Genomic DNA, 18,912 nt, shown 5'->3' with positions numbered 1-18,912 from the left:
CACAAATATGGTACGGACATGTTATCACCTTTTAAGTTGCTATGGCAAACATGTTAGCAGACATTTGACTATTACACATCCAGCAGATAAGGAGCAACATTCATTTGGAGTTGTGTGGCAACCTCACGGATTCAAGTCAAATTTTCACTCACATTTAAGCTCTGATTTTGGTCTCCGCCAAATTAGCTCTCTTTTCAGTTGTTTAGTTTAGAGGAAATTGGATTCTTAGTTTCTAAATGCTCTACTATTTTCACCGGCTAGCTGCTAACTGTGTTTGTGTGCCGTTTGGTACCGGGCAGGTAGTGTACAGTTGGTTTTTAAAGATTTCCTATGAAAACCAACTGCCTGCTGCGGCCCAAAGCACCACAGTGAGTGTTGATGTGAATCAAAAACAGCAAAAGTTGTGGCCTGGAAAACCAAAACAATGACCTAAAAGTAGGGCTGCTTGATTATGGAAAGAATCATAATCACAATTATTTTGGTCAATATTGAAATCACGATTCTTTTACATAATTACTCTTTTTGGAAAGATGTTGTAATTATTGAATTTAAAAAAACAAACAGTGAAACAGTTAAACAAATCAACAGTGAAAACACCGTGAACTGTGAAATTTCCCTCTAATACTTTTCCCGTTTGAGCTTTTTTTTTCTCTCTATTCAGAACACAGGACAAAATAAGAATAATATTAAAAAATAATCGTTTTTCTTGATTACTCTGTTTTTGGGATCGTTAAGAGCAGAAATCGTAATCACGATTAAATATTGATTAATTGCACAGCCCTACCTAAAAGATGCTAAAGAGCTCCATAGAGCTGAGAAGAACTGCAGAGTTGATGATAATTCTGTTGGTTCATTACAACAAACAACAGTCATTTTATCCATTGTTACAATGATAGTGATTATTACATGATATTATTGATTTAACCTCTGCAGCCTTATTGATGCCTTTTTCATATAACCTGCAGAGTACAGAAGTATGTTGACTTATTTTCCCAAGAGTGTCCAAACAACGGATGGGTTATTCCTGATATAACTGATGTTCCCTAAAATTCTATGTTGACTTGGCCCTAAGTTACACACTCAACAAGTGTCTGACCAAAACCAAAACCCATCTCCTCTCATCTGTGCTGCTCTAAAGTGTGACGTTGATCGTGGATCGTCTACCAGCTGTAGCAGCGTGGCATCTCGTGAGCAATCCTGTGAGTCACAGTGACGCTGGCACTCTGCCTCGACTCCTCAAACATGCGTGTAAAAATAGACATGGAGACAGAGTGTGATGCCCTGTGCATCTGCGAAAACGATCAGGCCCAGATTGGATCCAAGCCCATGTGATTATTATTACATAGAGGTGAAAATCAAAATGAATTACAGGCATCGGAGTCCGGCTTATTAGAAATCTGTGAATTATCAGCAACGTGCGTGAGTATGAGTGAGTTTTAAAGGCAGTGAGCAGCATCAAATATACAAACACGGAGGAAAGCCAGGAGTGCAATCTCCAATTGGAATAAAATGAACTATATTTCAGCCTGGAGAACTGGAGAACTATTGTTGTGCTGTTATTCAAAAAGATATAAGATTAAAGACGTTGAATGGATTTAACAGACAAATCTATCTTCAATTCCACATCACCTCCACACCTCAGTGGTCTGCCTGAGCCAGCCGATCAATCCTGAGGATAAATGTGGAGATAGTTTAGTCAGTCCTGTTTATGAGCAGCAGCCCTGTGAGTAAACCGTGTCAACTCAGAGCCACAGCCGGCTCTTATATACACCTCTCTGTCAGGTGGATATACAGTCATAATAAGGAGGGCTGAACATACCTCATGTGATGTTTTGTGTTTTGTGCAAGGTCACATTTACTAATCGCATTTTCTTCAGCTACATTCACTCTAAAATAAAGCAGTCAATAAGAGAAAAAAACGTTTTTGTATTTGGAGATAAATGAGAGTAGGACCACTGGGGACACCAGGGTCATTTCCTTGCTAATTTTCCATTTCTATTTTTTCTTTCTCAAGTTTAAGCTGGCTGTAGAGGCATATACAAAGGATTTACAAGCTAAAATGCTCCCTAATTAAATTGCCATCCGTGCATTTTAAATCCTGGTTAGGCCTCTGTGTTTAAAAAAAGAGCAGTGACATTTCCTGTCAAATACCTCAAATGTTTACCTGTTGAGGTAGAAAACCATAGTATAGACCTATGCCTTAAGACTAAAATGTATTTTTCAATTTAAAAAATGTATCTTTTAATGTTGAAAGTATCATTCAGGGTAAGAGGGTTGCAAGTTCTGGATTTAGGTCTTTTTTTTTAAGATATCGGTGGTAGCGGGCTACAATGACAGACCTAAAGAATGGTAATTGAAATGTAATGAAATATCACTTTTAAATATATCAGTTTTTAATTCATGATTATGCCTTTATAGTTCTGTACTTTTATCTCAGAGATATATCATGACAAAGACTTCTTATAAGTCTTGAAGGGGGGAATTGTTTATTAGAAAACCATAGAGATACCATATAGACCATATAGAGTGTTTTTTTTTAATCACCCACCTTTTTTTGTTATTGTATAACCAGTAAGTTGCCAGTACAGTAAGACACTCAAGTGTTTTCCTGGACTCCAAATGCGTCATACCGTTAAAAAAAAGGATATCAGATTAGAACATGACTAAGAGTTCGAAGTGACCTGAGCAGCTAAAAACATAGAATTACCAAGAATTGTTTTTCCACAGATTTGCGTGTAACAAAGGGGGGGTGCGTGTCTCTTGATGAGTGCTGTCTTCTGGAGGGAGGAGGATAAGGTGTGTTTTAATAATCTTCACAGTTTATATTGTCATGTATATGCACTTTCGAGTTCAGTTTTTCTGCTGACTATCTCAGATCTTTGTTCATGAAATAAAGGTCTTATACTGCACCATCTCAGCCTACTGATATTTCTTTGAACAGTTTCATGCTTAAAACCTCACAAAGTCTGACAACCAGCAAGCACATGGTTATTACTGTGTGCCATGATGAAACAAACTATTAAATCCAACTATCAATTATTTAAAGGTGTACCTTCTCAATGGGAAACTTCCCTCTGCGGGGGATCCCAGTGGGGCTCAGACAGGAGGAGCAGCTGTCAGTCCTCACCAGGCCTGCCACACTAAACTCAGGCCATGGGCCTAATTAGCCCTGCCTCTCCTTGCCAGGCCTTGATCAGCTTTCCATTGACTGCAACCTCAGGTAGGTACAATGGGCTGACAGTCAGACTCATACATACATGTACACATACATTTAACCAACTCTTACTCCTGTGAGCTTGCACAGAAGCCTCTGGATAATTCCTGAATTGATCAGGTGCTGTTAACTGAGCACTCAGAGAAAAAAGAGCCTCTTACAGCGAGGTGACAGCAGAAGTTGTTCTCCAAACACATGGCTGACCTTTATGAGATGTCCTGCTGAGATTGTGAGATTGTGAGTGCGTGTGTGTGTGTGCTCTTGTATTTCTATTTTTGTGAGGACCGATTTAGACAATAAGAGTAAGGGCATTTGTGGGAAGTGAGGATGTTTAAGGTGGTTTTTACTTCTTTAAAAGGAACGTTTAAGGGTCTGGCCTTTTAGGATTAAAAATACAATTATGTTAATGTTAAGTTTAGGGTAAGGGCTGATGTTTACAAAGTACACCCAAGTATATCAAATCGTTCCTTTACTTCAGTTCTCCATTTTAAAGTGCGAAGGGAAAAAATGCACAGATCAAAACCCTAAAGAAAAGTCGGTTGTTGGGCAACCCCACGGTGATGACAACACTGCAGGAAGTAGCAAGAAATAGTTCAGCATAAACCCCCTGTAAAATCGTAACATGACATTTGTTTTCCTTAGGTTTTACAAATGAGATAAACTGTGTTAATACCGCTGCATTTCCACTGCACGGGCCCTACCGACTTGCTCGTTCTTGGTTTTCCATTAGCAAAAGTTGTGGACAGTAGCTGGTACCAGGTACTTGTTTGGTACCAACTCAGTCAAGGTTTCAAGGGAGATGAGCCGATACTAAAAGGTGGAGTTAAAACACTGCAGACCACTGATGGGTCAGAGAGAACCGTCACTAGCGCGATATGGGACATGCTGCACGAATTGGCCGTTTTTTAAAAAGCAAAGCTACTGTCAATAGCAACCACAACAGTTTTTATCGACAAACTGCAGACATTGCTGCAGATGAATGGATCCAGGGAGTGTCGCTATGGCGATCATCTGATAATCCCAATCTGATAATAACGAAACCGAGAGGAACACCTGGTACCACTAGCGGCGCCAGCATTTTGATTGTAGGTGGGCCTCCAGAAAACTGGATGGCCAAGTTAAAATAAGCCCAAAAAAATAACTGTTAGCCTAACTGTTAGCCTACTTGCCTTGCTGGTGTGAGGGGGGGTGGCTACGGGAGGACTTGATGGGGAGAGGGCGGCCGAGCAGGATGGTAACTCGTCACTTGTAATCGCGTTACTTAAAATGTCCTCCTCCTGCTCCTCGGAGCGTTTCTTGCTGAATTTAAATGAAAACATGCCGCTCTGCATTTCATATTAGCTAATAGCTACGGTCTGTGTCTGTCTCATTGAGCTAGCTTGAAAAGCTTGCGCGCAAACGTCCTTCATTTCATTGGATCACTTGCTGGTGACGATGCAGCCTGTGGGCGGGCATAAGAGTCCACACGTGGGGTAGAAGCCGCTGATTGGCTGAGAAGCTTTCACTCAAAGCTTTCCTCGGGCTGCTTATTGGATGAACTGCTACACTGAAAATCACTCACTACTCACTATAGGCCTGGGTCAAAATGGGCGGGCCCTGACCTAAAATGGGTGGGCCCAGGCCCACCTGGGCCCAATGGTAGCGCCACGGGTGCCTGGTACCAAAAGTGAGTTGAGTCGAGTGGAACTATGCATTGGAAATGAGGCATTAGTGAGCTGTAAAAGGTGCTGGTAAGTGGATTTTGTTTACCTTTGGACCAAGGTCTAAGTGTAATGAAGGGTACACTGTGGTATTGCTGCTTTTACTAAAGTAAAATATCTGACTACTTCGTCAACCACTGGGCATTAAGGTAAGGAAAGAAGGAAAGACTAAAGAATGCATTCTGTCAATAAGGGTCCTCACAAGTATAGACATACATTTGTGTACCATTGTTTATGTTTATATGTCTTTATATTTACAGTATGTGTTCTTATTTGTGCTTACATGTGTATTAACTGTAAATGAATCTTCACACTCCAGACATGATTCACAGAGAGCCACTCATCAAAGCCACAGTGGATATTGACCAGAACACAGAAACACTCAGCTCAGCATCACTCCCTTCAAAACCATATTAGCAAACGATATAATATGACTCAGTGAGTGATGACTTGTTGTAATAGCATGTGACACTGCGATCAGACATCATTACATATAATTCCTGTTAATGCTTGTTAATCAGATACAGTAGAGCTCATTAGATGTAATGAGACACTCCCTCCACAACAGCACATTAACCTGGAGGTTATTCAGTCTGGATGCTTTCCTTCTGGTCACTACAGCACACACAATATTTATTTAAATTGTATTCTTGACACAGAGTATGTGCCTGTAGATGCATTATCATTATTGATTATATTTCATCCACTGGGCGGCTGAAATATCTGTAATATGATAACCAACCAACCAACCAAGCCCCCACCCCACCCCACACACACACACACACACACACACACACACACACACACACACACACACACACACACACACACACACACACACACACACACACAAACCCCTTTTCCTCAGCTGTTGATTGAGATTCATCCAGTTTCTATTTTTAAGCACCTCAATGGACGGGCAAGCCCAGAGAAAACAACAATAGACAGCGATCAACAATAGAGGTCCACTCATTCTATTTGCTGGGTTTTTATAATCAGCAGTAGGCCAGTCAGTCAGTCAGGAAGCTGTTGAAAGGAGCGGAACAATAGCTGGGAAGAGGCCACACCTGGCCCGGACACCTGGTGAGCTGCACAGCAGCAGCACAAACACACCACCAATGGACATTTGCGTGTGGTCGTCCTCCTCAGCAACAGGCAGAGGAAATAATACAGTCACTCCCTTTTCAGTAATAGAAGAGCTAGTCATTAGGTTTTTGAAAGCAGCCAAATAATCATTGTCATCGACTATGTCACAGCACTACTGAAAATTTAAATGTTATGTAAAACCGATTTGGATAACGCCACTCTGATTTAATGGCAGTATGTAGGCAGGCAACAATACAGTAATATAAAAACCGAGATAAGCAACAAAGCCTCACATTGGAGAAGTTGGAACCAGAGTATATTTGGCATGTTTACTTAAAAAATGACCAAAACTATTAATCAATTGTCAAAATGGTTGCCGATTCATTTTCTGTCGAGCGATAATCTATTAATCCACCAATCATTGCAGCTCTATTGAGCTTGATATAGTCACTGTACACAACTCATCAGTAGGGACAGTGCTGTTGTGGCAACAGCAGGTCTTCATAGCCTTTTGTTGACAGAAAAGATTTACAGCCATAAGCTGAGAAACTCCTGTGTGTTCCTCTAAACCACTTTCCACTGACACCTCCTCCCCTTCTGCACTATTTTTGTCTAGATATTGTCATAACCAGAGTCAAACTGATGTATGATTTCATCCACTTTTGGATTATTGTTTTATAAAATAGTACAAACAATGGCACAGGTACACTCAAAAAGTCTGATTTAATTCCTAAGTCCCTGTTGTACAGTATTGGATTGCATTTAAATTAATTAATTAAAGAAACCAAAATATTGTTTCATTCAAACAATTCCTAGACTGATCTCTCTCTCTCTCTCTCTCTCTCGTTGAATTTCTCATGTATTTCCCTGTGTGTATTTCTCTGTGCGTGCTGTCTATGGTGCTGAAATTCCCAAATTTTCTCTATTCTCTATTGCACAGATAAACTAGGGGCAAAACACTAAAGAGAATGTAGGACTTTAGTCTTGTGTGAAATTGTGTACACTTGTGGAAATACAGAACTCTGTTCTTGTTTATTTGTTAAACTGGAACACTGTTTACCCACCTTAGTAATTCACTCCTATACGATTCCTTGCACATCTCGGATGAATGTGTTTCACTATATTTCACACCTTACCCGCTTCATTTACACCATGAAGCAGAAAAAGGATATGGCCACTCAATGATTTTCTTGGCGTACTTCCTGACCACGTTGTCCTCGCCAAAGATGAAGAGGGACCTGTTGACGGTGAAGCAGTTCTCCCTGACCGGGATGGGGTTGTACAAGGCCATGGTGCGAGCACGCTGCGCTTTGGTCTGCTTAAAGGCTGGGGAGATGCCACCTGTGGACACGGCCGCCCCATCGCGGTTCCGGTTGCGATCGGACCCTCCATCCCCCGGGCTCAACAAGCCCGGGACGTCGTCTCCAAAGCGGGCCATTCTGTCGGGAGGGAAGACAGGATAGGAAAGGGAGGTTATAGTTTCCTAGAAAGCAGGACGCGGTGATGCGCTCGGTGTGACAGCGGCGGAGTGGCGAGATCCTGACCAGTTTTAGTCCATCATCCGTTTAATTCGCAAAAAAACACCGAACTCAGTGTTCCCCAACTTTAAAATCTGTCCAAAACATTCACGGATTTTTCTCCAGTCTGTCCAATTAGAGAAGCACGTCGATTCCAAGTGTGCTCCGCGTAAAATAAAGGACACAAATCCAAAAAGTAATTTTAATTCCGCCCCATTTAACAACCTGTCGTCTTAAATGAACGTGAAATAACTCATTCATTTCGCAGCGTTGTATCCAACCAAACATTAATATCTTAAAGAAAAGCTGCAACAGGTCACGTCTTCAGCCATCCTCAGTTCCCTGAGCGAGAAGCAGTAGAACAGGTTGATCCATGGATTTTTAAATAAACTAGCAACAGTCGTCTGAGTAATTCAGAGCACATCACTCCTGTCTCCTCTCTCCTCTTCTCTGTTGACCACCTACCACAAGAGCACTATCCTGCTGCGTGCGTAAGAGGACGACCGGAAGAAAAAAAGTTTGGCATTTTCCACGACATTTTTCCCCCCGAAAGAACGCGAACAAAACAAGCTGCCAAATACATATCACACAGGAAAAGAAAACTCTCAATCCGTCTCGTCTGCAGTGGAATAGTGGGTTGGAAGGTGAGGGAAGTATCTCCCTTCCCGCCCGCACTGTCAGAGGAGGAGAGGAGACAACACAACAGTGTCTCCTAATGCGACAGCTGCACCTCTCCTAACCTCTGGCCAACCCCACACAAGATCTCAATCTCAAGCACTTGAATATGCGCAGATTGAGTTAACAACCAGTGTGTCTAATTGATAAAATCACAATGTAAAAAAACAAATATTAGTTGCCTCTATCTTGACGAGAGTAGAGATTATTTAAACCAATTAAATTAGACATTTAAAAGCTTGTAAACCTGTTATTCCAGGTGCTGGAAATGTGCTTACAATTCTCGTAAAATATCAGAGGTTTAATGTGGGATCACTTCAGCTTTCTCATGTGACTGGTCAACTACCATTTGAAAAGGGGCCATGTTTTGATAGTCTATTTGATGCTTATGTTGTCCACACCACACGGTCCGGCCAAACTGAATGCTGGTCACACATGGAGTCTGGAAGGGAGTAAACACCTGCTGTGAGATTAACCAGCACCAGTCAAGACACCCAGGAGGACAGCAACAAGCATCTTTGGCTAATTACATGGCTCAGAACCTACTATTGCAAGGCATGCTAGTGAGGGGGAGTTGAGCTGCTGTATGCTGACTGGAAGTAATCATATCCACTCGTGAGGATGGGGAATGTTCACAATGAAGAGGGGGGAAATAGGAGAGCAGGGACCGATGTTGGGTTGGAAGGGTGGAGTTAAAATGTTACAGCTGTCAGTTCTGAGAAAAATGACTATAGATCAAGCAATAATGAAGACAATTAGCTTTAAAACTACAAGTGTGATCATATTCTATATTTTTCTTATTGTCAACAAACCCCTTGAAAAGAGCAAAACCAATGATGAATTGATTCTACCAAGAAGTTTTATCAGTTTAGCCAAAGTCTAGATCCTCCTTTGTGACACAGTCCTCCATTATTATCCAACAAGACTTTACAGCCATGCCTTACCACGCCCAGCGGTGCTTTGTGCTAAATGCAAACGAAACAAACTTTTCCTAAGTAAACACAAAATAAAATTGAGGCGGTGAATGTAATTAGTTTGCAGGTATTTTGTCATTTTTATTTTGTCATGGGACAAATACAACGTTTGACCGGAGTGATCACAAAAGTCCTCCTATAAGGGTACATCTGTACTAAATATCATGGCAATCCATCCAAACTTTGAGGGATTTCACTCGAAACACAATTGTGAAGCTCATGGTGACGCTAGAGAAAAAATCAAGGGATCTATCAAATAGTTACAGAGAGATATTTCAGTGGATCGACTTACAGACTGACACTGCCATCTGCTAAAAACTATTAAAAAACACATCTGTGAATAACGCCTTTGCAGTGAATAACATGCTCCTTCATTATAATGAACATGGGCACTGTATGTTTGTATGTAGCATGTTTATTTTGAGTCAATCACACATTGAATGTGCTGCTGTAAATACTAGATGTGTTAAAATCCACAACTGAAAACCGTCCAACAAATGCACTATTTACAAAGATATAAAGCATCTAGTAGATGCCTGAATGAAAGCCTTTATTTTCTGATGTAAACTGATGTGAATGGAAACAGAAGTCAAAGAGAAGATGAACCACAGGAGAGAGTTAACCACGATGCTGACACTGATGGGTATTTAGTGATGGTGGTATGACGAAGGCAGTGATCAATGGTGTGTGGCCTCCAACTCATTAGTGCTCCAACACATTATGGGCATTAAAAATAGAACGCATAACAGACAGATTTCTGACATCTCCTCATTATGAATGGTGAGATGAGACGTACACATTTTCCAATGACGTACTCCTCCAGTTACAAGGCGAAAAACAGTTCAAAGCCAAATCACATTTTACTTGCTTTTTTTGTTATTTCGTTTATTTGTGTCTCTTAGTGTGATAGGAATGTTACTTCTGCCACTTCCTCTGTGCAGCAGTGACACCAATACATTGTTTTCTGCCAGGAGGAGCGCGTGAAGCAGCCACAGCTCCCTTGGCTGAGAGGTGAGGGGTGATTAATGGTAATTAGGTGTTAGTAACAAGGATGATTAGGGTGGAAGGATGATGGTTCTTTACTGGAAAAAGGCAGAGGGCAAGCTGGTGGAGTCTCTTTATAGATATAGCTTTGAGTCAGTAGTTTTTTTCTCTAATTAAAAAAAAGTTATTTTATTGAAGGACTGTGATTTAACCCAACTAAAATATGACTTCAAAGTTGGTAGCCATTTGTAATAAGGCACCCAAAAGCTTATATGTTGTAACTAATGGCTTTCTCTATGGTAAAAAACAAAATACTAATGATTTATAGATCAGTGATAAGCCAATAACAATAAAAAATATTTGGGTTGCCATGTTGGGAAAACTCCCTTCGTCTGTTCTTATGGTCTTTTGTTTATCCTTCCTATTTGGTAATAAATGGTAGTAATACATTAGTCAAAGCTCATGGGCTTCTCACTTTCTAATAAGCCATCAAGTCTGCAGTTATAAATTTCAATAAATCCAGATTATCTGCAGCCCTTTCCCTATAAAGTTCACATGGAAATGTAATGATTAGATTGAAATTAAAATTATATATATAACTCAAAATGTTGGATACTGAAACTAAAATGTGTCTCAATATTTATTTAAGTCTTTTCCAATAAAAGTAGGGTAACATTAATTTTAGTCCCCCTATTAAGCATTTATAAGCAGTATATAAACATAAAAAAGGTTTATAACTTACTATAATGTAGTTGTAAGAAGATGTGTGTTTAATAAACCATAAGTGGAGGCTGCTCTATAAACAGATGATGAATGACAATATAGTAAAACACAATTTAAAATATTAAACAATAGTCTTCATAGGATAATATATAATTACTGACAAATACTGTACATTAATAAATGCATAAAATGTTCTGGTATCTGCCTACAACTACCTTATAGTGTGTTCAGCAGTCAATGAATGTATATACTGTATGTATAATGTATATACTAACATGTAAATGCTAAATAAGGGGACTTAAAGTAAAGTTAGTGAATTAGATTTCCAATAAATTTAGATTTCCAATTAGAGGAAAGATTTCTACAGCTTCAAGTGATTGTTATAAAGTTTTTTAAAGACATTTGAAATACATACAACATCCTATAAAATAAATTGATATTTCAACAATGACTGTTAAAAATACAAAAAGATCTCATTTGAATCTTTCTCATGGAGGCAACAGAAAGTCTTACAGGACAGTAACCCTAAAATATTCTCCTGTATTGTGTTTATACTTCTATACTATTTAAGGTAAATATTGTTGGAGACATTTAATTTGACATCATAGACATGTTGTCAATGTTGGACAACCTTCCTGCTGTAGGAGACATCTAGCTTGCAAAAATCTAGCCGAGGAACATGGGGTTACCAAGGTTACTTGCTGTCATGACAGCAGGTTGACAGTCCCTGTTCCGGTAATGGGACTTAGTGACACAGGCCTAAGGTGAGAACAAAGATTTTAATTCAGAAATAGAACGTGTGAACAGAGATACTGGCAGGCTTGAATCTGAAACCTGGTCATTATCATGCTCTTCGCTTAATAGTATTGAACTAAATTAGCTTCTTGACCTGAGGAAAAGAATAGTCATGTGAAAGCCCACATAAGAATTCACTTTACACACGTTTGGTTGTCAAGTGAACATTTGCTGCCAACATCTTTCCTACAAGCTCCCGCACTTTGAATTCACATGGCTCTTCACGTGGCTATAGTGTAGAGTTTACCCCATTTCTGTCCACACAAAACCATAAATAAATTAGATCTGCTACAGTGACAACCAGCAATTTATTGTTTGTGCAAAATGTGATTTTTAACAAAACAAAATTGTGGTGCAACTTTCCTTAACAAGACTATAATTCACAAAGTTTGTGATTTTGAATTTACTGGGTTTTGTTTTAGGGTTAGTTTGTATTATTAGTCTTGACTTTTGCAACCTAGTCCAACAGGGATTTGGAAGATGACATATTAATAATATTGTGCGGCTCAGTTATGCAGTATGCTAAAAATATCCAATTCAGAAACTTTATGACAACTTTAGTTTCCTGATATGTGCCAACACAGCAAGGACAACAGGGCCACACATACTGTGTAAGAGAAGAGTGCAGGACATATATTTGGAGCAGAGAATAAAATATACATTTCAGTCTAGAACAAAAGAACTTCTGCTCTTACAAAATGTTCAACAGTACAAACTAAAGGTTAAACGTATCTCTACGTCTTGTATGACACAATAAAGCTTGTACAGTCTGGATCTTATAGATTAATTCTGAATTTAAACAATTGGTAAAAAGAATGGAGTGCTTACTCTGGGTCGGGAATGAGTCCTTACCCCAAGTGAAGGAGTAGTACTTCGGGGTCTTGTTCAGAGTGAGGGGACAATGGAGTAGAGGGCTATTGCACAAAACCAGGATAAGGGATTAAGCCGGGATATTCCAGTTATCCTGGATGAATTTAGCCTTGACTTGGTTGCACAAAAGCAGAAGGCAACTAAGTTACCGTAGAGATTTATTCTGTGCAGCTAGCCTGCTCCTGACCAGGCTAACAGCCAGGATGTATTAATCCTGGAGTCTTTTCTGTTCACTCAGCAGTGGTTTTTACTTTATTGTTATCAGCCTGCATTAACATTAAAAAAGGTGCATGTTGCTGTTCAGTAAAGCACTGTTCAGTAAACCACTATTTTTTATAATTATTCATGTGTCATTGTTTGGTGAATATATTACGGAGATAATTGGAAAAGGCTTATTTAAATGAAGTCAGTGATGAAGGACAATATATAAAGAGCTATATACGCGTTAGTGGTTCTAACAATGGCAGACTGGTCAGGGACAAATACACCTTTAATTATTTTTGTTGATATGTTTCTTTTAGTATTCTTTAACAAAGGACCATGTATGGTCCCCTTCCATGTGCATTGTATTTGGCATTCTTAGCACACAATGTGTGTTGTCTCCAGTGAACTGGGACTATAATTTGGGAAAATTGAACAATTCTAATTGTACAATCCTCCCTTATTATAGTCTTAGTTCACTGGACCAGTAAGTTGAGGCTAGGCGGGACATTCATGAAACAACAGGGAGAGGACACCTCAATGGTTTTTGACCTTATATTTTGGGGAATAACTGATGAATACACTGTGTTACAGTCATGTTTAAAGTGTGCATTAAATGTATCACTTAATAATTATCTTTATAGTTTCTAGATTTCAGAGTCCAATTTCAAAGTGAGAAAAAAGCGTGGCTGAAGCAGACCGGCTGAATGATATATCTAAAAATATACATTTACGAACTACTGCTCTTAAATGAAACCATTCAAGGAGTTAGGCTAATTATCTCCACAAAAAAACTGTTGTACACTTTGCCTGAAAGAGCAGTGGAAAGAGCAGTGGAAGTAAATATGTTACTTAATTTATATTTTAGCCCATCCGAGAGAGAGAGACAGACAGAATGAGAGAGAGGGGATATGTACGCATCACAATCTAGCATTGTAGATTAGTGGTTGTAATTCATCTTCATGGTACATTTCCTGTGTAACATTAGGCTGTCTTCTGCTCACTTTTAAGGCAAAGAGTACAACAGCTCATTCGTGCAAATAATTAGCCTAACTCCTTGAATGGTATGGCGGTTTCAATTAAGAGCAGTGGTCAGTTAATGTATATTTTTAGGCTACTTACGCATTCAGTCGGTCCGTGATCGTCTGCCTCGCTTTTTCTTGTCGTTTCATTACAGCGGCCGTGTTTCTTTTTTACAAATAATGTGTTTCACACGGTCATAATTCCATATGAACCTGCTGCACACTCTGTGTAAAGAATACCCAATGCATATTCTCCATTTTGGCATCAGTAAATCAGAAATCTGTGATCGACATCGCGATTTGTTTGCCGTGAACACGCATCTATCCAAATTACTTCAGCCTGGCTCGATTTATCAGTTATCCTGGATTTATAAATTCTACTTTTGTGCAATACCCCCCAGGAGATTGGCTGGAGAATCGGAGGAGCAGGGGCGGTTTTGCATTTACTTTATCACACCATTGTGATGAAAAGAGAGCTGAGCCGGAAGGCAAAGCTCTCAATCTACCAGTCAATTTTCGTTCCTACCCTCACCTATGGTCATGAAGGCTGGCTTCTCCTTTAGAGATAGGGTGAGAAGCTCAGTCAGCTACTTAGTGTCGAAAGGAGCCAGTTGAAGAGACAGATGCCTCGGGGAAGACCCAGGACTAGGTGTAAAGGCCTGGAAACCCCCTAGTCAGAGCTGGTTAATGTGGCTCGGGAAAGGGAGGTTTGGGGTCCCCTGCTGGAGCTGCTGCCCCCACGACCGGACCCCAGATAACCGGTTGAAGACGATGATGCTGATGATGATGATGATTATGATGATGATGATGATGATGAAACAAATACTAAATGATAGACTTGTATTCACACACCCCTCTGGCTGTTTATGTAGGTGCTTCTCATTTTTGTTCCTTTGTGAAGCACTTTAGTTTGAAACCAAGTCAGGTAGGTAAACAGTAATAAGGGAAAGAAAACAGAAAAATTTGTATCATTGACTAAATGACAAATAATGTAATTGGAAGAGTGTAACTGCAGCTAGCTTGTATAGTGAGTCACATACAGCAGAAGACATTATTTACACAGTGCTGTGAGACAGAAAGACAGACAGACAGAGACGTCATAAGGAATCTGTATGTCTGTCTGAGTAAAACATGTCAACACATTTTCATCAGTGTGGATAACGCACTTGTTGACAGCCATTGGAGGGGCTTTACATGTGCAGGTATAAATAAGCAGGTCAACATACAGTATGATCATAACATCAACGACTTTAAAGAGTTTCATAATTGTTTTAGAGTGATTCACTCCCATCTCCTTTACCCCACTATATCTCTGTTGTAACTAAATGTATTTATCTCAGTCTACATTTCATTTAGTTAGGACATATACATACATACACCAAAGGATCCTGGGTAGTGTAGTATTCTGTATGGTTCTCAATCTAGAAGGATGAAGGCATTGATTGGACACAACAATCTTATTTATTTAATTAGTTCAAACCGTGCATTGAGTAGTTTAAGCTAGATTGAACGTTTTTTTCGACTCTTGCCAGGCTAACCTAATATTAAATTGTTTTCAACCTGTCACTGTCGGATTAGTCTCCATAGCAACAAGGCATCCATGTAGAGATAGTGTTGTCCAGCTTCCACATACTGCTGAGGTATGAGCAACAAAGTGGTCTTAGCCAATTTTGCGCCAACAGCTGTGCTTAAAACATTTAGTCATCAATGTCATGTCATTTGACAAGCCATCAGAACATTCAAACACACACACACACACACACACACACACACACACACACACACACACAACACACACACACACACACACACACACACACACACACACACACACACACACACACACACACAATAGCATAGCAAACTTTTATTTGGATTTACCGTAACATTTACCGTAATTCACCCCCAAAAAAAAAAAAAAAAAAAAAAAAAAAAAAACATATTCCCCTTTTGGGACCCCCACCCGGGTGCTCAGTTGGTTGGACTGTTATTTAAGGTATAACCTGGGTGTAATCAGTCATGTGCACCTCTCTCCCTTATGTTGCATGCATTTAAGGAGGAGGACAGGATAAATCTAGTCGACTGCGCATTCTGTTGGATTTACTAGCTTCACTTCACACTGTTTGCAAGGGGCCGGCAGGTGTATTGACAAGGAGAAACTTTAACTTAGAATCTGTACAGTGGAAACTCCAATGACAGCAGAGTGGGTGCACCACAAAACATAGAAGGAAGCTGCACTGAAAATGTTTGAAAAAGATTGTTAGTTAATGTCTGACATTCACTTGGTCTTGAGCTTTTAAAAAATACATTATAAAATATAGGTCATAAGAGTACATTCGCCATCGCCATAGTGAGGCAGCAGCTCAATGAACATCAAATTTAGCTTCCAGACCTGCCAACCTTGAAAAACGTTTTTGAGTAGCAACTTATCGTCGAAGTTCTGGTTCATGAACACGGCGGCACGCACACGGAAAAAATGTGCCATTACCGCGGTCTTTGATGTCATTTTGGCTGGTTGGGCATCAGTATAGTGTATCATTTAGTTCACATGCTTACCAATCACTTCACCTGGTCCTAGGACATAGTCATTAGTCATAGCCCAGGTTACTTATGATCTCTATAATAACCTTACCCTCACCCTCCATAATGTTCCTACAGTAGCCTACAGTCTTATAATACTTCTATAGTCTGTCCCAAAATACTGTAATACTTTTATAGTAAGTCCCAAAATACTAGGCCTATAGTAGCCTATTTCTATAAGATTACTATAATATTGTTCCAAAATTGGCCTACTATACGATTCCTATAATTTTTTTTCATGGTTTGTACAGCCTAGGCTACAATGAAAAAGTCATGTTTAACAAACAAACACAAACAAAATACAGGGTACCCCCAGAATCCTCCAACTTAAATCCAAGGCTTTTTAAGACCTTTTTAATACCATTTCAAATTAAATTCAATGCCAACTTCGTACCCATTCCGACAGAAGTATGAGGGGATAAGAAAAACACTGACCATATAGCTGTAATCAATGGCGATCTACTCGCATCCCCACAGTTCTCTCATGTTTAATTCTTGTATATGTGCGCAAGTGCTTGTGTGCAAATAGAAGTATGTTTAGATTTTTTGGACATATGGGCATAAGTGAACACGTGCCCGCTTGTGTTTATGTGCGCATGCATGTGTGTGCCTTTTCTGTTTTTTCTGTTTTTGTTTTCCGCTTTTCCTTTTTTTGTTGTTTCTTTTACTCCAGTAAAGGCACTACGTGACTAACATTTGATTTATATTGTCTCATCATATTGTAATCATACTTACTGGCATCTTTTGTTTTGCTGCTACCCGTGCATTGTATAAAAACCTGGAAAAAAAAAAGTATAAAAAAAAAAAAAAAAGAAGTATTAGGGGAAAATGTCAAACCCGTATACATTTTAAATCCTCGAAAATAATTATGTACAAGTAGGCTACTTGAATTAAATAAAACCTTTTATTTAAATTATCAGTCATATTTAATACAATTTATTGGATCATAATATAATCCAATAAAATAAGATATATTACACTGCATAATGAGCACTTTTACTTTTGGTACTTTAAGTATATTTTGATAATACTTTTGTACTATTAAGGAAGATGTTGAATGCAGGACTTGTAACTGACAAGTAATGTGTAATGCTACAACACAGTTTTTTCTACTTTTACTGCAATACATGATCTGAGTAAGTCTTCCACCTCTGGAAATCACAGTTGTGCAGACCTGCAGCAGTGGTTAACACTGGAAACACACAGCTCAGTTCAGTGTTTACTTGCAGCTCTGCTACAGTAGCAGATAACCTTTAACGTTACCTGCCAGTCACATCGTCTCTAAATTTTATGTTTTTTTGTTATAAGAATCACAGCAAGCAGATTAATGCACTCACAGATCCAATCTTTGCAGATGTTACCGCTCGGTGTTTGGCTAGCTAATAAGCTGTTAGTCTGTTAGCTTGAGCTTTGACTGAAGGTGCAGAGCGGTCAGCCAGGCTCCGACACACACCGACACAATCTTTTAACCGCTAACCCCCTAGCTACTGGTAAGTCCTCCGGTGCGTCCAGCGACGGACTCCGGTCAGTTTTTAATTAGCCTACATTAGTAACAGTTAATTTTTTTACGGTATGAACTTAATCCTAGGAAAGGAAAAAAATATATATATATACAAGACCTTAGTAACGAAATCCAAGACGTTGTATACCAAATTCAAGGCTTTTAGTTTAAGGCCTTAATTTGAGATTATCAAATTTAAGACTTTTTCAATGCTTTTAAGACCCCGCGGGTACCCTGATATAAGTGGGAAACATCGGTAGACAATTTTTCATCCTGGGACGTATTTTAGATCTTTATGGGTCTGAGGTTTTTACCATAGACAAAAAAATATAGTGTAACGTTACGCTCATTTAAACGCCTGGCAAACAGGAAATTAGGTAGAATAACAGAATTAGGTTATCGTTATTTGCGTTAAATATTTCTCCTAAGTTGGCAGGTAGGCTACGTAAATTAATTCATTTTACAATTTCATCTTTCTACATCAAACCCGTTTACCTTTGCAAGCACCGTCCTTCCTTGGGGAAACCAACCAAACTAAAACGGGAATGAGAGAGGAATAAAAACATTTGATGCTTTTGTTTTGCTATCGGCCGATATCCCCGCTTGACATTTAAGAGGAAGGAACACGACGCTGTGATTGGTCGAACTCACCTTCTATAGTTTTTTTCGCAGCATACTCATGGCTGCTACGCTGTTTTAGCCTACTAACATCAAGTGTTAGACTGAGACGGCTACTGCATGTCAACGAGTGCAGTCACCTGATTTTCGCGTAGTTTAAAGTGACAAATCGTATCACCGTATTTTGATGTCAAAATGCGTATCTACTACGCAAAAATGCGTACAGGTTGCTCCTTGTTTGGGGTTTCAACACAGTCATACATTGTGTTCATTTATTATGAACTACTGCTCTCTTTCTCTTTCTCTCTCTCTCTCTCTCTCTCTCTCTCTCTCTTAGTGCAGGTCCCTGAAGAATATCGTTTGATTACATTTTTTTCCATCCCTTCCACCATCTTCCCTCATACTCATATTCACACGTGCTCTTCAGAGGCAGAGATTTTAACACACAAAAT

The 18,912-nt window shown here is 39.4% G+C and overlaps 1 protein-coding gene across 1 annotated transcript in view; it reads right to left on the bottom strand.

The window, feature by feature from the left end:
- LOC120564914 (voltage-dependent R-type calcium channel subunit alpha-1E) overlaps positions 1-18,912 on the bottom strand; it is a 93,467-nt gene that overhangs the window by 53,524 nt on the left and 21,031 nt on the right. Inside the window, exon 3 of the mRNA XM_039810182.1 lies at positions 7,173-7,439. Within this exon, the coding sequence (XP_039666116.1) occupies positions 7,173-7,439 (267 nt within the window). The remainder of the gene's footprint in view (positions 1-7,172; positions 7,440-18,912) is intronic.

Source organism: Perca fluviatilis, chromosome 9 (genome assembly GCF_010015445.1).
Source record: "Perca fluviatilis chromosome 9, GENO_Pfluv_1.0, whole genome shotgun sequence".
Taxonomy (NCBI): Eukaryota; Metazoa; Chordata; class Actinopteri; order Perciformes; family Percidae; genus Perca; species Perca fluviatilis.
This window is presented reverse-complemented; position numbering and strand designations above follow the sequence as displayed.